This window comes from Schistocerca americana, chromosome 2, assembly GCF_021461395.2.
Source record: "Schistocerca americana isolate TAMUIC-IGC-003095 chromosome 2, iqSchAmer2.1, whole genome shotgun sequence".
NCBI classification, from domain to species: domain Eukaryota; kingdom Metazoa; phylum Arthropoda; class Insecta; order Orthoptera; family Acrididae; genus Schistocerca; species Schistocerca americana.
In genome coordinates this window covers 1084827626-1084850388 of record NC_060120.1, presented here as the reverse complement: position 1 = coordinate 1084850388, position 22763 = coordinate 1084827626, and the positions used below count along the sequence as shown (strand labels likewise).

The window sequence follows — 22763 nt, the reverse complement described above, 5'->3', positions numbered from 1 at the left end:
TCCATACATGGCTACACTCCATACAAATACTTTCAGAAACGACTTCCTGACACTTAAATCTATACTCGATGTTAACAAATTTCTCTTCTTCAGAAACGCTTTCCTTGCCATTGCAGTCTACATTTTATATCTTCTCAACTTCGACCATCATCAGTTATTTTGCTCCCCAAATACCAAAACTCCTTTACTACTTTGTGTCTCATTTCCTAATCTAATTCCCTCAGCATCACCCGACTTAATTCGACTACATTCCATTATCCTCGTTTTGCTTTTGTTGATGTTCATGTTATATCCTCCTTTCAAGACATTGTCCATTCCGTTCAACTGCTCTTCCAAGTCCTTTGCTGTCTCTGACAGAATTACAATGTCATCGGCGAACCTCAAAGTTTTTATTTCTTCTCCATGGATTTCAATACCTACTCCGAATTTTTCTTTTGTTTCCTTTACTGCTTGCTCAATATACAGATTGAATAACATCGGGGAGAGGCTACAACCCTGTCTCACTCCCTTCCCAACCACTGCTTCCCTTTCATGCCCCTCGACTCTTATAACTGCCATCTGGTTTCTGTACAAATTGTAAATAGCCTTTCGCTCCTTGTATTTTACCCCTGCCACCTTTAGAATTTGAAAGAGAGTATTCCAGTCAACATTGACAAAAGCTTTCTCTAAGTCTACAAATGCTAGAAACGTAGATTTGCCTTTCCTTAATCTAGCTTCTAAGGCTAGGCGCAAATTGAGACGCGTATACCGCGACACAGCGCAGCGCGCGTTTTTGTAACATCACAGGTTCAAATAGGACCGCGCAAATAGCGACGCGACGCGACTGGGACGCGACACGCGCCTGCGCCAGGTCGCGCGGCGTTGTGGTTGAGGCACAGTTTCTCGCGGCGCGCGTCGAGCGTGCCTCGCTAGCACCGTGGGAATTTGAGGCGGGGAGCGGAAAAGAAGCCCGGCCACATGCTCACATCGGAACGGCGCATATGAGCAGTGGTAGTGTTGCCCATACGATAAATTTTGCCTTACTGTGTACTAAATCTCATTGCCTTTGGGTAGTGTTTCGTTTTTCGCCATTTAAACGCTCCATCTTTCTTCGTTAGTACATTATACTTTTCTGTTATTTATGTCTGTATAGTTTTGTTTTGTTTTGTTTTGTTTTGTTTTTCTTCTGTCAAGAAAAATGCATACCTCAGTAACTGATGAGACATTGGCCGCTGGAATTGTATCATATGCCTCCGCGATGTTTTCAGATCGCAAGAAGGGACAGAGGGTAGTGAATAAGGAAGCAAGGAATATTATAAAATCATGTGATTAAGAATCAAGGTAGGAAAGTAATACAAGGTTATCTTCTCGCTGCCTAGTATGCTGGCGTATCTGTACGATCTGTTACAAAAATTTAGAAAGGGATAATCTCCACAGGTGTGATCCCTTTGTGCTCCTGGTAAAAAGCGTCCAAGATCTGAAGTATAGAAGTTTCACTGTGATTACTCTGATATGTATGTAATAATGTAATACGACACACTGTACTACATATATGTGAACATTACATTTCCACTGCAAGCCAGAAACAGTCGAAAAGCAGTCACAAATAACAATATTTTAATTGGTTCTCTGTGATGTGAAAAAGCATTTCAATTGTTGCTAACACATTATCAGCATTAATGAACTAACTATACAACAGGCTCACAAACTAAGAAAATGGTCGGTATTATTACGAAAGTAGGAATATCCTAAAAGAGTGTCATGATTAGAAATATCTAATACTGCTGACAAAGGCAGATCTTCTTTCATGAGAATGTTTTTCGAACTCAGCTCACAAGGCACACATGGCTAGCTTGTGCATTCCTGTCGCGCTCATTATCCTCCGCTGCTGACAATACACTGACCATTGTGTTGAGCGAGAGATCAATTGTTTAATTTTCTGAATAACAACTATTTTATTCGCGATCACGCGTTGTCAGTTTGGCAAGCCGTAGGTGAGTAACCAGTATCTGGCATGTGCCTATCATTCCGCCTGAAGGAACGCTCGTCATTTTAATACTGCTCAGATCAAGAGAACGACTAAAATACTTTGGTAAGTTTCCATTCCAGTCGCTTAGTGTTAAAAATACGATGGGTTACGGGGATTCCACCAAAATTCCAACAGAATGACTGGTTTAATTGTACTTCCTTTGTCACAGTGTAATTTGCCAAACTCATCTCACAGCAGCTATTGCGACAGAATTCTGAAACACGGAGTGCCTCATTAAACATGTAATTGGCAATCACAGAGCTCAATAGCTTACTAAAACCCTCATAGTGTCGGTTTGCAGTAACATAAAAGAAGAAGTTTCATGTTTATTTTCATACTAGGAAGGTCTTGTTTCGCTAGCTGTCGATAACTCTTAAAAAATTACAGCCACTGGAGTGAAATTAAAAAAAGGGAAGTACTGATATACCGCCATAGACAAGAAAGTTCCGTGTCTTTAAGAATTGACAAAACACTCTCCTCCTTGTGTGCTATCATTCGCCAAACTTTCGTGTCGGTGTCTCGAGCGGTTTAGGAGATATGAGAGATGTTACGAGTATTTCATTCTCGCGGGCGTGAGATCGGAAGTGAGCGCGCTTCATAGGATCCATTTTCTCGAGATCGGAGGCAGATAGAGACCTCCTCCCAAGTCCAAACAAAAATTCAGCATGTTAGCTAAATTTCATACGCAGCAACATATGGTGTAAATCGCACCAAACGCAATATCACAGCGACCCCTAATTTTCTTTGCAAACTTTTTGAGTTTTGCGTAGTGTCTCACTAAAATGTGTACATAACAATAAGAATTGTCATTAGCGAGGTGACGGGCACGAAGCTGACATATAACGCTACACGTAAGGCAAAAATCATATATTTTCAGAGAATAGTTTCTGTAAAATCGTTTGAAAAAGTTAACAGGTTGCGCGCGCTTCGGTTATGTCAGTGCAGAGCGTCGCCAGTCGGCGCGTGCGAAGTATGGTGTACGCGTCGCAATATGCGCTGGACCCGCGCCACTCGTGCCGCACGTGCGTTGTCGCGCTGTAGTGTCCTGTCACGTCACACGTGCTATACGCGTCTCAATTTGCGCCTAGCCTAGGTAAGTCGTAGGGTCAGTATTGCCTCACGTGTTCCAATATTTCTACGGAATCCAAACTGCTCTTCCCCAAGGTCGGCTTCTACCAGTTTTTCCAATCGTCTGTAAAGAATTCGCGTTAGTATTTTGCAGCTGTGACTTATTAAACTGATAGTTCGGTAATTTTCACATCTGTCAACACCTGCTTTCTTTGGGATTGGAATTATTATATTCTTCATGAAGTCTGAGGGTATTTCGCCTAACTCATATATTTTGCTCACCATACGGTAGAGTTTTGTCAGGACTGGCTCTCCCAAGGCCGTCAGTAATTCTAATGGAATGTTGTCTACTCCCGGGGCCTTGTTTCGACTCAGGTCTTTCAGTGCTCTGTCAAACTCTTCACGCGGTATCATATCTCCCATTTCAGCTTCATCTACATCCTCTTCCATTTCCAAGTTATTGTCCTCAAGTACATCGCCCTTGTATAGCCCCTCTATATACTCCTTCCACCTTTCTGCTTTCCCTTCTTTGCTTATAACTGGGTTTCCATCTGAGCACTTAATATTCATACAAGTGGTTCTCTTTTCTCCAAAGGTCTCTTTAATTTCCCTGTAGGCAGTATCAATCTTACCCTGGGAGAGATAAGCCTCTACATCCTTACATTTGTCCTCTAGCCTTCCCTGCTTAGCCATTTTGCACGTCGTGTCGATCTCATTTTTGAGACGTTTGTATTCCTTTTTGCCTGCTTCATTTATTGCATTTTTATATTTTCTCCTTTCATCAATTAAGTTCAATATTTCTTATGTTACCAAGGATTTCTAGTAGCCCTCGTCTTTTTACCTACTTTATCCTCTGCTGCCTTCACTACTTCATCCCTCAAAGTTACCCGTTCTTCTTCTACTGTATTTCTTTCCGCCATTCCAGTCAATTCTTCCCTTATACTCTCTCTCAAACTCTGTACAACCTCTGTCTCTTTCAGTTTATCGAGGTCCCATCTCCTTAAATTCCCACCTTTTTGCAGTTTCTTCAGTTTTAATCTACAGTTCATAACCAATAGATTGTGGTCAGAGTCCACATCTGCCCCTGGAAATGTCTTATAATTTAAAACCTGGTTCCTAAATCTGTGTCTTACCATTATATAATCTATCTGAAACCTGTCATATCTGCAGGCTTCTTCCATGTATACAACCTTCTTTTATGATTCTTGAATCAAGTGTTAGCTATGATTAAGTTGTCCTCTGTGCAAAATTCCACCAGGCGGCTTCCTCTTTCATTTCTGCCCCCCCTCCCCCCCCCCCCCCCCCCCCCATTCATATTCACCTACTACGTTTCCTTCTCTCCCTTTTCCGACTACCGAATTCCAGTCACCCGTGACTATTAAATTTTCGTCTCCCTTCACTATCTGAATAATTTCTTTTATTTCAACATACATTTCTTCAATTTCTTCGTCATCTGCAGAGCTAGTTGGCATATAAACTTGTACTACTGTAGTAGCCATGGGCTTCGTGTCTACCTTGGCCACAATAATGCGTTCTGTATGCTGTTTGTAGTAGCTTACCCGCACTCCTATTTTTTTATTCATTATAAAACCTACTCCTGCATTACCCCTATTTGATTTTGTATTTATAACCCTGTATTTGCCTGACCAAAAGTATTGTTCCTCCTGCCACCGAATTTCACTAATTCCCACTATATCTAGCTTTAACCTATCCATTTCCCTTTTTAAATTTTCTAACCTACCTGCCCGATTAAGGGATCTGACATTCCACGCTCTGATCCGTAGAACGCTAGTTTTCTTTCTCCTGATAACGACGTCCTCTTGAGTAGTCCCCGTCCGGAGATCCGAATGGGGGACAATTTTACCTCCGGAATATTTTACCCAAGAGGACGCCATCATCATTTAATCATACAGTAAGGCTGCATGCCCTCGGGAAAAATTATGGCTGTAGTTTCCCCTTGCTTTCAGCCGTTCGCAGTACCAGCACAGCAAGGCCGTTTTGGTTATTGTTACAAGGCCAGATCAGTCAATCATCCAGACTGTTGCCCCTGCAACTACTGAAAAGGCTGCTGCCCCTCTTCAGGAACCACGCGTTTGTCTGGCCTCTCGACAGATACCCCCCCCCCCCCCCCCCCCACCGGTACGGCTATCTGTATCGCTGAGGCACGCAAGCCTCCCCACCAACGGCAAGGTCCATGCATGGTTCATGGGTTGAATAGCAAAACGAAAGCTGATGTTTAGCATTTCGCGTTCAAGAAATCATTCACGCAGGAGAACAGTACAAAGATGTCATTTGACCATCGGGCATAACTGATAGATTTGAAAGCAAATAAGTCACTAGGTCCGGATTATATCCCAATTCGGTTTTACAAAGAGTACTCTACGACACTGGTCCTTTACCTACATTTATCGCGAATCTCTCGCCCAGCACCAAGTCCCAAGCGCGTAGAAAAAAGCGCAGATGACTCCTGTATACAAAAAGGGTAAAATAACGCACCCGCAAAATTGCAGACCAATATCCTTAACTTCGGATTGTTGCAGACTCCTTGAAGTTATTCTCAGTTCGAATATAATAAATTTTCTTCTTGAGAAGCTTATTTCCACGAATCAGAATCGTTTTAGAAAGCATCGTTTGTGTGGAACTCAATTTCCCTTTTCTCACATGATATATTGGGAACCATGGATCAAGGGGAAAAGGCTGATACCATTTTTATAGATTTCCGGAAATGAGTTGACACTGTGCCCCATTGCAGGAGTGGTCCAGGAAAGTATGGGAGGACCGCTGTTATCCTCTGTATACATAAACGATTAGGCGGACACGGTGGGCAGCGGCGCGCGGTCGTTTGCTGCGGTGTACGGTAAGGGGTCGAGATGAGTGACAATGGGAGGATACAGAGTTGCTTGGCAAAAATTCTAATTGGTGTGATGAATGGCAGCTAGCTCAAATGTGGAAAAAACGCAAATTAATGTGGGTGAGTGGGAGAAACGAACCCATAGTGTCCAGGTACAGCATTAGCAGTGTCTGGTTGACACAGTCACGTCGATCAAATGTCTGGGCGTAACGCTGCACAGCGATGTGAAGTGGAACGAGCGTGGGAGGACTGTGATGGGGAGAATTTTGCGAAAGTGTGGTTCATCTGCAAGGGAGACAGGACGCTGGTGCGACCTACTCTTGAGTACTGTTCGAGTGTTTGGGACCCGTGTCAGATCGCATTACAGGAAGACTTCGAAGAAATTCAGAGACGAGCTGTTACATTTGTAACCGGTACGTTCGAACAACACGTAAATATTATGGGGATGCTTTGGGATCTAAAATGGGAAGTCCTGGAAGGAAGGCGACGTTCTTTTCGAAGAACAATATTGAGAAACTTTAGAAAACCGGCATTTGAAACTGACAACCGAACGATTCTACAGCCACCAGCACACGTTGCGCGTAATAACCACGAAGTTAAGATACGAGAAATGAGGGCTCATACGGAGGCATAAGCCGCGCGGTTGGAGGCGCCACACAGTGATTGCGCGGCCGCTCCCGCCGGAGGTTCGAGTCCTCCCTCGGGCACGGGTGTGTGTGTTGTTCTCAGCGTAAGTTTGTGTAAGTAGTGTGTAAGTTAGCGACCGATGACCTCAGCAGTTCGGTCCCTTAGGAATTCACAAACATTTTTGAGCGGAGGCATTTAGGCAGTCGATTTTTCCCTCGCTCCGTTTGCGAGTGGAATGGGAAAAGAAATTACTAGTAGTGCTCCCCGCCATGCACCGTACTGTGGTTTGCGGAGCATCTATGTAGTTGTAGACGCAGATGTAGTACAAAGACTCAACCACAAAATCAAAACACACCTAAAGATAAGGAAAACCGAGTGGACAACGCAAACACCACAGAACTCCACAAGTACTATAGCGGACGCAGAAGTCTAAAACAGTAACACTATATAGACTGGGAGACTCAAACGTTTATAACGGGTGGCAGGGACAAAGAATCCAGTGAAATTTTTTTAAGTACATTATCTGAAAACTACCTTGGTCAGTTGAACAGAGAACCGACTCGTGGCGATAACATATTAGACCTTCTGGTGACAAACAGACCCGAACTATTTGAAACAGTTAACGCAGAACAGGGAATCAGCGATCATAAAGCGGTTACTGCATCGATAATTTCAGCTGCAAATAGAAATATTAAAAAAGGTAGGAAGATTTTTCTGTTTAGCAAAAGTGACAAAAAGCAGATTTCAAAGTACTTGACGGCTCAATACAAAAGTTTTATCTCAAGTACAGATAGTCTTGAGGATCAGTGGACAATGTTCAAAACCATCGTACAATGTGCATTAGAAGAGTATGTGCTAAGCAAGATCGTAAGAGATGGAAAAGAGCCACCGTGGTACAACAAACGAGTTAGAAAACTGCTGGAGAAGCAAAGGGAACTTCACAGCAAACATAAACATAGCCAAAGCCTTGCAGACAAACAAAAATTACGCGAAGCGAAATGTAGTGCGAGGAGGGCTATGTGAGAGGCGTTCAATGAATTCGAAAGTAACGTTGTATGTACTGACTTGGTAGAAAATCCTAAGAAATTTTGGTCAAAGCGGTAGGTGGATCAAAACAAAATGTCCAGATACTCTGTGACCAAAATGGTACTGAAACAGAGGACGACAGACTAAAGGCCGAAATACTAAATGTCTTTTTCCAAATCTGTTTCACAGACGAAGACTGTACTGTAGTTCCTTCTCTACGTTGTCGCATAGATGACAAAATGGTAGATATCGAAATAGGTGACAGAGAGATAGAAAAACAATTAAAATCGCTCAAAAGAGGAAAGGCCGCTGGACCTGATGGGATACTAGTTCGATTTTACACAGAGTACGCGAAGGAACTTGCCCCCCATCTTCCAGCGGTGTACCGTAGGACTCTAGAAGAGCGTAGCGTTCCAAAGGATTAGAAAACGGCACAGGTCATCCCCGTTTTCAAGAAGGACACGTCGAACAGATGTGCAGAACTATAGACCTATATCTCTAACGTCTATCAGTTTTAGAATTTTGGAGCACGTATTATGTTCGAATATAATGACTTTTCTGGAGACTAAAAATCTACTCTGTAGGAATCAGCATGGGTTTCGAAAAAGACGATCGTGTGAAATCCAGCTCGCGCTATTCGTCCACGAGACCCAAAGGGCCATATACACGGGTTCCCAGGTAGATTCCGTGTTTCTTGACTTCCGCAAGGCGTTTGATACAATTCCCCACAGTCGTTTGATGAACAAAGTAAGAGCATATGGACTATCAGACCAATTGTGTGATTGGATTGAAGAGTTCCTAGATAACAGAACGCAGCATGTCATTCTCAGTGGAGAGAAGTCTTCCGAAATAAGAGCGATTTCAGGTGTGCCGCAGGGGAGTGTCGTAGGACCGTTGCTATTCACAATATATACAAATGACCTTGTGGATAACATCGGAAGTTCACTGAGGCTTTTTGCGGATGATGCTGTAGTATATCGAGAGGTTGTAATAATGGAAAATTGTACTGAAATGCAGGAGGATCTGCACCGAATTGACGCATGGTGCAAGGAATGGCAATTGACTCTCAATGTAGACAAGTGTAATGTGCTGCGAATACATAGAAAGAAAGATCCTTTATCATTTAGCTACAATATAGCAGGTCAGCAACTGGAAGCAGTTAATTCCATAAATTATCTCGGAGTAGGCATTAGGAGTGATTTGAAATGGAATGACCGTATAAAATTAATCGTCGGTAAAGCAGATGCCATACTGACATTCATTGGAAGAATCCCAAGGAAATGCAATCCGAAAACAAAGGAAGTAGGTTACAGTACGCTTGTCCGCCCACTGCTTGAATACTGCTCAGCAGTGTGGGATCCGTACCAGATAGGGTTGATAGAAGAGATAGAGCAGATCCAACGGAGAGCGGCGCGCTTCGTTACAGGATCATTTAGTAATCGCGAAAGCGTTACGGAGATGATAGATAAACTCCAGTGGAAGACTCCGCAAGAGAGACGCTCAGTAGCTCGGTACCGGCTTTTGTTGAAGTTTCGAGAACATACCTTCACCGAGGAGTCAAGCAGTATATTGCTCCCTCCTACGTGTATCTCACGGCGAAGAGACCTTGAGGATAAAATCAGAGAGATTAGAGCTCACACAGAGGCATACCTACAATCTTTCTTTCCAGGAACAATACGAGACTGGAATAGAAGGGAGAACCGATAGAAGTACTCAAAGTACCCTCGTCCACGCACCGTCCGGTGGCTTGTGCGAGTATGATTGTAGATGCAGATGATGTCACTAACAGAAAGAAATGGTACACTTGTAACATGCAAACACAAGTAACCACACAGTAGCAAATATACTATAGAAACAGGGTTACACATTACCTACAGTAGAAGAAACACACTCCAGTCACATTTAGAAACAACAGTAAACAAACAATATAAATACCAGTTAGAATGCCAAGAATGTGACTCAGTGTATCTGGGGACGACAGGCAGGAATTTCAAAACTGAGCATAAAGAAGATATAAGAAGCTGGAAGTATGAAAGTAGCCACTCAACCTTTGCTGAACACCTATTAAAACATGGACATGAACCATCTCACATGGAACAGGACATGCAAATTATTAGTCAACAATTGCAAAAAGCGCCTGACATTACAGGAAAACTTTTGTATATAAAGAGGCCTTGCAATGAAAAGGAAACTATTTAACGGCCAAATCAATATACGCAGTAACTCACTGACCATTTTATTAGCCACTAAAACAATAACAATTGGATGTGTGAAACTTAACCAGAATAAATAATTAGTAAAACTGCCGTCTCTCTCTCTCTCTCTCTCTCTCACACACACACACACACACAGACACACACACACACACACACACACAGTGGAAAGCGAAAGTTAAGTGATGCTGGAAACTGGCTATCTGGAGCATTAGGGGCGAATGAACATAACAAAACCAAACAGATGAACTAGCGGCGTTGGAAATCGTAACTAACACCAAGCGATAATTTAACGCTAGAAAAGTTATTTCAGATCTGCAAAGCAAGAGAAAAACACGGGACGACGCAATATAGTAACATATTTGTGATTGCTACATAATAACGTATGTGAAAAAAAGACTGCATTTCATTTAGTTGCAAACATGGAACATACGTTCATGACTAAAGAATGAGTTGTTCTTTGTGTGTAAATGTATATGCAAAAATTAATAAACTTTTTCACCTGAATATTTGTTTTCTGGCACAATTTGGGACCACTTTATCGAATGATCATGTAAAGTTTTGGTTTAAAATAATTTTGCTTATAAAAGGATAGGTGCATGGCGTGGCGCATGATCGCCTCAACCGGTCTATTATCGGAAAATGACGAGATTTTTAGGACCTTGCACAGCAGCATAAAAGTGATTTCTGTACAGGTCTTGCAATGGAGAAAATGTGTCAGGATGATGCAATATTAGTCACGTTCGATTCCTGGAAATATCCGCGACTAAGAGACAAGTTGTATGGAAGTGTGCAGGGCGCGCCGCTGCCGCGGCCTGGTACTTGACTGAGGTCTGCTGCACTGTGCAGCCCACTTGTGGCCAGGGCTTGACCAGCAAACACGTAGCCAAGCCTGGAAGGAGCGCAGCTGTGGCACGCGCGACCCTGGGATCCCACATGGCATTTTTTTTTAATGAAGTGTGTATCTGCCCTATGCCTATCACAGTGCTGGGGAATATCGCTGAAGCACAGGTTATCAGCTTAATTTTGTGATGTCGTGTGGGTGTGACCTAAAATAACGCCCCTTTCGAATTTGCTGGAGAGCGGAAACTTGAAAGGACACAGCTTATTCATATTAGGGTAATAAATCCCACTCGCGCAAGTATAACATGATGCCGTTCTTTTCATTAGAAAGTGTACAAGTCCATGTTTTGGAGCCAAGACCAAGTGACGTACTCCGTACTGTAGTAGATCAATGGACTCTTTCATTGTGGGAGGAATGGGCGGTGACCTTCAAAGTGATAGGTCATGTTTGTTGACACGAGGGTATATTTACATCTCGAGGGGTGCAGCTACAGTTGTAGCGGCTGTAAAGTACTGTCAAAGTGGTTTCTGCACTGTATTCGAATATTTATATTTAATTTAGTAGTTTTCAACCGTTCATCCAAATATGAGCAGTCTGTTTACATTCCGCAACGTGCAGTTCCAGCTGCAGCGGTTTTTGAATTAAGTTCTGATAAAGTTGCTTGTACACTGTTATACAGTTATCAAATTTAGTAGTTTTCAACGCTGCCTCGTGCCGTTTGTGCTGAAATAACGGTTTAATAAACTTTTGCAAACCTTCGCCTACTGAGTTTTTTAGAGTTGTCTATGCGTTGAAGTCGTTCAGCAAATTTCATGTGGTTGTTTTCAGTTGACGTTTCTTATTGTGTGTAGTGAAATATTTTAGCAAAATTTTCATTCACTGTTTTAATTTCGCTGAGAGTTCCAGTGGCGGCTTGAATTTTTGGAAGTTTTTGTGAAGTTTTGGTGGTATTCGTATTAGTCGTGGTTTAGTAGTAGTAGTAATAAAAGTTATGGTTATGAACTGCAGATTAAAATTGAAGAAACTGCAAAAAGGTGGGAATTTAAGGAGATGTGACCTGGATAAACTGACTAAACCAGAGGTTGTCCAAAGTTTCAGGGAGAGCATAAGGGAACAACTGACAGCAGTGGGGGAAAGAAGTACAGTAGAAGGAGAATGGGTAACTCTGAGGGATGAAGTAGTGAAGGCAGCAGAGGATCAAGTAGATAAAAAGACGAGGGCTAGTAGAAATCCTTGGGTAACAGAAGAAATATTGAATTTAATTGATGAAAGGAGGAAACATAAAAACCCAGTAAATGAAGCAGGAAAAAAGGAATACAAACCTCTCAAAAACGAGATTGACAGCAAGTGCAAAATGGCTAAGCAGGGATGGCTAGAGGACAAACGTCAGGATGTGGAGGCTTATCTCACTAGGGGTAAGATAGATACTGCCTACAGGAAAATTAAAGAGACCTTTGGAGAAAAGAGAACCACTTGTATGAATATCAAGAGCTCAGATGGAAACCCAGTCCTAACCAAAGAAGGGAAAGCAGAAAGGTGGTAGGAGTATATAGAGGGTCTATACAAGGGCAATGTACTTGAGGACAATATAATAGAAATCGAAGAGAGTGTAGATGAAGATGAAATGGGAGATACGATACTGCGTGAAGAGTTTGACAGAGCACTGAAAGACCTGAGTCGAAACAAGGCCGCGGGAGTAGACAACATTCCATTAGAACTATTGACAGCCATGGGAGAGCCAGTCCTGACAAAACTCTACCATCTAGTGAGCAAGATGTATGAGACAGGCGAAATACCCTCAGACTTCAAGAAGAATATAATAATTCCAATCCCAAAGAAAGCAGGTGTTGACAGATGTGAAAATTACCGAACAATCAGTTTAATAAGCCACAGCTGCAAAATACTAACGCAAATTCTTTACAGACGAATGGAAAAACTGGTAGAAGCCGACCTTGGGAATGATCAGTTTGGATTCCGTAGAAATGTTGGAACACGTGAGGCACTACTGACCTTTCGACTTATCTTAGAAGAAAGATTAAGGGAAGGGCAAACCTACGTTTCTAGCATTTGTAGACTTAGAGAAAGCTTTCGACAATGTTGACTGGAATACTCTATTTCAAATTCTAAAGGTGGCAGGGGTAAAATACAGGGAGCGAAAGGCTATTTACAATTTGTACAGAAACCAGCTGGCAGTTATAAGAGTCGAGGGACATGCAAGGGAAGCAGTGGTTGGGAAGGGAGTGAGACAGGGTTGTAGCCTCTCCCCGATGTTATTCAATCTGTATATTGAGCAAGCAGTAAAGGAAACAAAAGAAAAATTCGGAGTAGGTATTAAAATCCATGGAGAAGAAATAAAAACTTTGAGGTTCGCCGATGACATTGTAATTCTGTCAGAGAGAGCAAAGGACTTGGAAGAGCAGTTGAACGGAATGGACAATGTCTTGAAAGGAGGATATAAGATGAACATCAAAAAAAGCAAAACGAGGATAATAGAATGTAGTCGAATTAAGTCGGGTGATGCTGAGGGAATTAAATTAGGAAATGAGACACTTAAAGTAGTAAAGGAGTTTTGCTATTTGGGGAGCAAAATAACTGATGGTGGTCGACGTAGAGAAGATATAAAATGTAGACTGGCAATGGCAAGGAAAGCGTTTCTGAAGAAGAGAAATTTGTTAACATCGAGTATAGATTTAAGCGTCGGGAATTCGTTTTCTGAAAGTATTTGTATGGAGTGTAGCCATGTATGGAAGTGAAACATGGACGATAAACAGTTTAGACAAGAAGAGAATAGAAGCTTTCGAAATGTGGTGCTACAGAAGAATGCTGAAGATTAGATGGGTAGATCACATAACTAATGAGGAGGTATTGAATAGAACTGGGGAGAAGAGAAGTTTGTGGCACAACTTGACGAGAAGAAGGGATCGGTTGGTAGGACATGTTCTGAGGCATCAAGGGATCACAAATTTAGCATTGGAGGGCAGCGTGGAGGGTAAAAATCGTAGAGGGAGACAAAGGGATGAATAGACTAAGCAGATTCAGAAGGATGTAGGTTGCAGTAGGTACTGGGATATGAAGAAGCTTGCACAGGATAGGGTAGCATGGAGAGCTGCATCAAACCAGTCTCAGGACTTAAGACAACAGCAACAACAACAGTAATAAAAGTTGTTGCTTAGTAAAGAGAGAATTTCGAGACTACTATTCTTTAAATAGGTCTCCTGTTGTAATTGAACTTAAGTAATGTAGACATTTAGTTTTTTCAGTAACTGTTAAAAACTGACCATGAGTGAGAAATGTGAGCTTTGTCGTAGGTTTGTGAGTAGTACGTTACGGTGTGGAATATGTTCAAAATATTTTCATTGGGGGGAATGCAGTGGTGAAAGTAGTGTGCATTCTAGCGAGATCGTATGCAGGGAACTCAGAATCTGTAGCAGAAATAAGTTGATAAAGAAGCAGGAGCGTAAAATCTGTGCCATTCAGGTGAAGTTACAAGACCCAATAGTGGAACTAGATGGTGAAGGGTGCTGGGAATGGGAACTGGCAGTCGGGTAGAAGGCAGCTAGGAGGAGATATTCCGACAGTTGTGTTTTGCGTATATGTAATAGATTTGACCAACTGTCAGAGCTGAATGGAAAAGAGTATCCTGTAGCTGTAGGTGTAGGAAAAATGTAGCAGTCCTACGCAGTTAGGAGGCCTAAGTCAGTTGCAAATTCTAACAAAAAGAAGAAGGTTCTGCTGCTAGTTGGTTCGCATGGTAGAGGTGTGGGCCAACAGTTGCAGGAAGTGTTGGGGAGTGAGTACCAGATCACCTGCATTCTGAAGCCTAGTGCAGGGTTGGCTCAGGTGACTGACAGCATAGGGGAGTTACGTAGGAATTTTACGAAAGAGGGTGAGGTGGTGATGAAGGGTGGAGCAAGAAACAGTCGTGGTGGGGACAGGGAATGTGATGTAGGTGATGGCCTGGTAAAGATAGCTACTCCAACTGGTGGCACTAATGTGCACTTGGTGCATGTGTTTCACCGTCATGATCGGCCTCGTCTTAATACTGCGCGTCACGACGGGGCTGGGGAGGGCGCTGATGGCAGAGGGCGTGGGTCACGTTGCAGTGGCACCTTTTGAGTCTATCAGTAGATCGGGTTTCACTAGGCATGGCCCTTACCTCAATAGGTATGAGAAGGGGAGGCTGGCAAAGCTTATGGGTAGCAGCGTAGTGGATGGTGCTGGGATCACTCATGGAAAAATTCCTGTGGTAGTTCGTGTTAGAGCTGCACCTTTTTTAGACTGAAGTCAGCTGATAGGTATACCTGCTTAAAGGAAGTCCCTCTAACTAAGGGCTCACCTTCAGAGAAGGTCAAGAATCTAAGCAGAGAAGGAATTAAAGTATCTCGTCAAAATATGAGTGGTATGGCTCTAAGCACTATGGGACTTAACATCTATGGTCATCAGTCCCCTAGAACTTAGAACTACTTAAACCTAACTAACCTAAGGACATCACACAACACCCAGTCATCACGAGGCAGAGAAAATCCCTGACCCCGCCGGGAATCGAACCCGGGCGTGGGAAGCGAGAACGCTACCGCACGACCACGAGCTGCGGACGGTATTAGAGATAAAGTTAGTGAACTGCTTATAGATGTTGACTCTGACATTACTGGTATATCGCAGCACCACTTAAATAATTTGACAGTTCAGAGGATTTCTTTATCGGGACACAGATTAGCTGGCTGCTTTTCAAGGATTTCTATGCGGAGTGGGGGAGTGGCCATTGTGTAGGTACATGATGAAAGATCGCCCCAGGAAATTTATTAAAAAACCAAAACATGAAACACCGATCGACCATAAGCGTCGGCAAATAAATTAATTATGAATGTGCGGTAAGGCGCGGAAAAATGAAAAAAAAACAACATCACTCATTTTTCTTGTACATGATTTTATTTCTCACCCTCTCGTATATACAAGTTCTGTTAAGATGTGCTGCTCGGAGTATGACGGGCTACGAGTGTTTTGTACCACATATGTTTCGAAAAAAGAGAAGACTTGATATCAGTATTAAATATTTTTTATTGAGGAGAAGTGGAACCAAGTGAGGAGAATTTTCTTGATTTATTTGACCCTCACTGGTGTCCGCGAAGTCGGCTGCTTGCATCTACAATTGAAATGTAAGAGAGGACGTCCGATTACCCTAAATTTTTACAAGTCGATCATTTCTAATAACGCAGTTTTATTATCCTTTAAATGTTTTTCATATGTGTATGTATTTCTTTTTTATTATTATTATAACACACCATGTACGTAAAAAAACAGTATTCCATTTGAGTCCGTAGACGTATCACGGCACTGCAATGAACAGGTGGTGTCCAGGGGCAGTTGAGTTTAGTGAAACGAAACTTCTAATTGTTGTTGTTTATAGGTCTCCTAACTCTGACTTCAAAGCGTTTGTGCTCAAGCTAGATAAAGAGAGCTTGGTTCACTTTATAGTAAGTACCCAAATTAGTTATATGTGGTGACTTCAATATAAATTTTGTATGTGATGTTGGTTTATCTCCTAAATTCATATGATCTGATGCAGACCGTGTTTTTCCCAACCAGGGTGAAAGGGAACAGTAGCACAGCCATAGAGAATATTTTTATTCATTCTTCATTACTAGATGGGTATTCTGTTCGTAAAAGGGTGAATGGCCTTTCAGACCACGATGGTCTGATTTTGACACTAAAGGCTTTTGTACTCAAACAAATGTTTCACATAATTACAAACTATGCAGGAAAGCTAATTCAACGGCAATAGAGAGTTTTTTAAACCTCATTAAGTAACAAGAGAGGCAGGATGTTTATAGTGCCGATAACCTACATGACAAACATAATGCTTCCCTTAACACATTTCTCATGCTGTTTGAAAGTTGCGTTCCATCAGAACGTTCTAAACAAGGTACTAGCAGTAAAAGGTAGCCTGGGTGGATGAGCAGTGGGATAAGAATCTCATGTAGAACAAAGCAGAAATTATATCAAAATACTAGAAGGTAGTCACGATCAAGCTACAGTAGTCCATTACAAACAGTTCCGTAAGGTGCTTAAAATGTTATTAGGAAGGCAAAGAGTATATGGTACGCAAATAGAATAGCTAATCACAGGATAAAACTAAAAGCATGTGGTCAGTTGTGAAGGAAGTGTCTGGTCAGGAGCACAAGATCGACGGTATAAAGTCAGTTCGTAGTAAAACTATTTCTGCTACTGTTAAGTCAGATGTCTGTAAAGTATTTAAGAATCATTTTCTGAGCATTCCTGGTGAATTAAACAAAAACTTAGTTTCTACAGGGAATCATATAACTCTCTTGGAAAATGCCTTTCTGAGATTGATGTCGGAAATACTCCTCTGTGATACAGACAAGGGGGAGATTGAGTCAATTATTAAATCATTGTAGACCAAGGACTCTCATGGATATGATGGAGTGCCTAGCAGAATATTAAAGTACTGTGCTGCACTTGTTAGCCCTGTACTTAGCCATATTTGTAATTTTTCCTTTAAGAATGGTCAGTTTCCTGAACGACTGAAGTACTCGGTAGTAAAGCCGCTTTTTAAAAAGGAAGATAGGGATGCTTTGTGCAACATTGGCACTTTTCAAATAGCGCAGTTTATGACATGTTCATAACTTTTAGAAAATAAACTAACGCTAAATCACAGTAAGACTCAGTTTTTACAGTTTCTAACACAAAATTCAACAAAACCCGACGTTTTTATTTCACGGAATGACAATGCGATTAGTGAAACTGAACAGTTCAAATTTAGGGTGTTCAGATAGATAGTAAACTATCGTGGAAAACCCACGATCATGATCTTGTTCAAAGACTTAATGCTGCCATTTTTATTATTCGAACGGTATTTGAAGTGAGTGATCATTCGACACGAAAATTAGTCCACTTTGCTTATCTTCATTCGCTTATGTCATATGGTATTATATTTTGGGATAACTCTTCCCATTCTCAAATGATATTTTTGGCTCAGAAACGGGCTGTTCGGGCAATAAGTGGTGTAAGTTCACGAATCTCTTGTCGACCCCCGTTCTCTAGTCTGGGACTTCTGACATACAGGGTGGTCCATTGATAGTGACCGGGCCAAATATCTCACGAAATAAGCATCATACGAAAATCTAAGACGAAACTCGTCTAGCTTGAAGGGGGAAACCAGACGGCGCTATGGTTGGCCCGCTAGATGGCGCCGCCATAGGTCAAACGGATATCAACTGCGTTTTTTAAAATAGGAACCCCTATTTTTTATTACCTACTTCTGTAGTACGTAAAGAAGTATGAATGTTTTAGCTGGACCACTTTTTTCGCTTTGTGATAAATGGCGCTGTGATAGTCACAAACGTATAAGTACGTGGTGCCACGTAACATTCCCCCAGTGCGGACGGTATTTGCTTCGTGATACATTACCCGTGTTAAAATGGACAGTTTACCGATTGCGGAAAAGGTCGATATCGTGTTGATGTATGGCTATTGTGATCAAAATGCCCAACAGGCGTGTGCTATGTATGCTGCTCGGTATCCTGGACGACATCATCCAAGTGTCCGGACCGTTCGCCGGATAGTTACGTTATTTAAGGAAACATGAAGTGTTCAGCCACTTGTGAAACGTCAAACACAACCTGCAACAAATGATGATGCCCAAGTAGGTGTTTTAGTTGCTGTCGCGGCTAATCCGCACATCAATAGCAGACAAATTGCGCGACAATCGGGAATCTCATGAACGTCGGTGTTGAGAATGCTTCATCAACATCGATTGCACCTGTACCATATTTCTATGCACCAGGAATTGCATGGCGACGACTTTGAACGTCGTGTACAGTTCTGCCACTGGGCACAAGATAAATTACGGAACGATGACAGATTTTTTGTACGCGTTATATTTAGCGACGAAGCGTCATTCATCAACAGCGGTAACGTAAACCGGCATAATATGCATTATTGGGCAACGGAAAATCCACGACGGCTGCGGCAAGTGGAACATCAGCGACCTTTGCGGGTTAATGTATGGTGCGGCATTATGGGAGGAAGGATAATGGTCCCCCATTTTATCGATGGCAATCTAAATGGTGCAATGTATGCTGATTTCCTACGTAATGTTGTACCGATGTTACTGCATGGCAGAATGGCGATGTACTTCCAACATGATGGATGTCCGGCACATAGCTCGCGTGCGGTTGAAGCGGTATTGAATAGCATATTTCATGACAGGTGGATTGGTCATCGAAGCACCTTACGTTCTTTCTGTTGGGAAAGTTGAAGGATATTTGCTATCGTGATCCACCGACAACGCCTGACAACATTCATCAGCGCATTGTCAATGCATGTGCGAACATTACGGAAGGCGAACTACTCGCTTTAGATGCGGACATTTTAGGTTAGGCTTTACCGTGACTGTTATTGACATTAAATGAAACAACAAGTTTACTGTTACCAGTCACCGTTTTATTTCTTTCCACGACGCGTTTCAAAGGTTTAAACCTCCATCATCGGGTGGATTTACATTAGTTAGTATGACTTTGTGTGTGTGTTGTGTCATGCTTTTTTGGAGGAACTAGTAGCACTGCCTAGTCGAGAAACAAGACACTATTTCTGAAACGCGTCGTGGAAATAAATAAAACGGGAACTACTCGTTGTTGAGAGGAATGTCGTTACACGTATTGCCAAATGCATTGAGGTTGAGGGACATCATTTTGAGCATTTATTGCATTAATGTGGTATATACTGGTAATCACGCTGTAAGAGCATGCGTTCTCAGGAATGATAAGTTCACAAAGGTACATGTATCACATTGAAATAACCGAATTGAAATGTTCAGACGTACCTACGTTCTGTATTTTAATTTAAAAAACGTACCTGTTACCAACTGTTCGTCTAAAATTGAGCCATATGCTTGTGACTATTAGAGCGTCATCTATCACAAAGCGAAAAAAGTGGTACAACTAAAACATTCATATTTCTTTACGTACTACACGAATATGTAATAAAAATGGGGGTTCCTATTAAAAAAAACCGCAGTTGATATCCGTTTGACCTATGGCAGCGCCATCTAGCGGGCCAACCATGGCGCCATCTGGTATCCCCCTTCAAGCTAGATAAGTTTCGTTCTTTGTAGTTTTTTCGTTTGACGCTTATTTCGTGAGATATTTGGCCCGGTCACGATCAATAATCTGCATTTGAATCGCACTTACTTAACTCTTGTGCAGAAAGGTGTACAGTATACTGCTGCATCCATTTTCAATAAGCTACCACAAGAATTGAAAAATCTTAGCGGTAATCCACGCCCTTACAAATAGAAATCGAAGAGTTTCCTCATGGGTAACTGCTTCTATTCTGTCTAAGAGTTCCTTGAAAAATTAAGCTGATTCATGTTGTTGTGTTATTTGCGTTTACTTAAACTTATGGACTGACTTTTTTCGGGTTCATAAACATTTTATTTTTATCTATTATTACTTTTATGTTGTAATTTCGTGTACTGACACGTTCCGTGACGTTGCAGATTTGCTCCTCAATTTCGTCCTACAGAACTTGACGTGTAAATAAAAATAAATAAATAAATAAATAAAATAAATCTGGGTGCCATCTTGCCCACTCCCCCAAAACTGTGGTTAACTTTCAGACTGCCATCGGTGTGTCGCAGTCTTGTTTGTTGTTTCCACCACTGCTCCAAAATATCACACTTAACGTGCGGTTTACAATTTACGAATTTCTGTGATTGTTGTATTGATCATCATACGAAATTTGTTGACAACGTAACATTGCATGTTGTGAAATTACATTATTAAGCATATTATAAGTATATGTCTATTCACTTTTAAGCGTGTACCAAGAAAAGATATCTGATATACAATTTTATTTTGCAGGGAATATTGACATCGTAAATGGAAACCTGAAACTGATTCTCGGATTGATATGGTCACTCATCGTCCGTTATCAGATTGGCCGCTCCAAATTCCCACCAAAGAAACTCATGCTGGCTTGGTTGAAGGTATGCTTTTGTAATTTCATAAATAGAAAACTGTACCTAGTAAAATATTAATGACTGTCGCAATAGTTTGAACAGGACTCGACATTTTGTCTGTGATTATGCACGTATGAAGATATTTGATGTCAGCTGTGTGTTTGAGTTAAGTCAAGCGCGCAAAATTTGTAGGTTTCCATCTAAAAGCAGGTAATGATTTCTACGGTCAGACACCATAGCTTTAATAAATTCCAAGAAACATGACATCATTCTCATAAAAGTTGTGTGGTTAGAATAAATGTGTAAGAAGTGATGTACAATGGCGGTAGTAAGCCACCGAAAGCCACACACCTGGATCATGAGATTAAACACAGCACTGGTACAGAGCACCTGTCCAATCACATTGTCCAACTTGTACTCAAGTCGACCACGCATGCCAGAGATGTTGGATCACCCTAGGACAGAAGTGTGCAGCACACAAGAGCGTGAGTGCCGGCCAGTGTCGCACAGCTGCGAGGGAGGGACTTGGCGTCTGCGTCTGGGAGCGTAGCTGACTGAACACGTCGTCATCGGTGCTGGTGTGAAACGTAATCGGACCATGTCTTGCAGAGAAACAAGTAGTGCGACAGATGCTGTACCTGTGGTTGGAGGCGACGTGCTGGAGTGGTCATCTGGTTCAGGCGTACCGTGATGTAGGAGGTGTGGTCTGGTCATTCGGTTCTTGCAGATATGCAGAAGCGTTGTCTAGCTCTCGGGGTGACTTAATTGTTGCATTGTGTGTGTCAGTGTTGTGGTTGTCCAGTGACGATGGGGAGGTTCTCTGGCAGTATCCACGTGGTTTGATAGTGTTAAGGGAGACAGTGGTAGGTTTCTCGTTAGTCAAAATGTCAAAGGTCTGGATTTGGCATTAGAGCACTTTGTAGGGTCCCAAATAAGGATGTTGTGATGCAGGTCAAATTGCATCATAACCCAACATCACCTGGTAGCAGTGTTCAGCGTGGAGGGTCACAATACTGGAGGGATCCATGTATGGTGAATGCGATTTTTGATGTGTCATACTATTTGGTGCAGGGAGTGCAAGGAATTCTCCATACATTGCTCTGGCGAGTGGAGCGTGAAGGCCCTCTTCGTATTCAGACGCCACCTCCCCACCAGGTCATTGCTTCGTTGGTGGTAAGCAATGGTATGTGCACGGTCGATCATATAGAGGTGGCGAAGCTAATTGAAAAGGGCTGACTCAAACTGTCTGCCTTAGTCGGTCGTAATACTGGCAGGAACACCAAAGCGTGCAACCCATAGTTCGACAAAAGTCCGTGTGATTGTGTCTGCCATATATCGTGGAGGGGGACCACCTCTATCCAGTAATTCATTCTATCAATGCCAGAGAGAATGTAATAAAATCCTTCAGACTCGGGCAGTGGCCCAACGGTGTCAATGTGAATGAAAGGTGCTGTCGGGATGGGATAAGTTGCCTAATATAGGTTGACCGTGATGCACAGTTTTGCTTTGTTAACAGTGTGAAGGGCATCGTGCCTAGAGGCAACAGTCACCTTTTTCCATTAGGTCATACAATATGGTCCACAAACAGTCGTGTTGTTACCTTGGTGCCAGGATGGCTGAGCTTGTGAAGTCTGTCAGATACTTCGCATTGCATGTTGAGGGGAACCAATCGCCGTGGTTTTCTCTGAGAGGCATCACAGAGTAATGTGGTAGTTGTTGAAGGCAATGTGTCATTCGATCTGAAGGCTCACATTTCCATCAGTGAGTAGTTAAGTACTGGTGGCATCTTTTGTTTGTTCTTATGAATGTATTTGTTGTCATAGTGTCGGGAGATTGCAGAAAGACATCAGAAATAATCGGAAATGATATTATTAGCTCAGTAGATGTGTGTGCTATTTTCTACAATTTATTAACACAACATTGATACAAATAATTCTGTCACCAAGCGCCAAGTGGTAGTCGAGCACTTCATGAAAATACTATAAATTGATAGTGACTATACCAATGTCCAGGAAGTGCAAGTGGAATGTCGAATTCTGTTGCAAAACTTCAAGTCTATTGACATACTAAGCCTAGTGAACTTTGACGTTGAGGTTCCAATATGGCAATCAGATTCTAAGTTCAGACCACAGCCAAGTCATCATCGA

General features: G+C 42.1%; 1 protein-coding gene across 1 annotated transcript in view; it reads left to right on the top strand.

Moving 5' to 3' along the window:
* LOC124596486 (filamin-B) overlaps window positions 1–22763 on the top strand; it is an 896651-nt gene that overhangs the window by 132225 nt on the left and 741663 nt on the right. The window contains exon 2 of the mRNA XM_047135636.1: window positions 20519–20643. Within this exon, the coding sequence (XP_046991592.1) occupies window positions 20626–20643 (18 nt within the window). The 5' untranslated portion in view covers window positions 20519–20625. The remainder of the gene's footprint in view (window positions 1–20518; window positions 20644–22763) is intronic.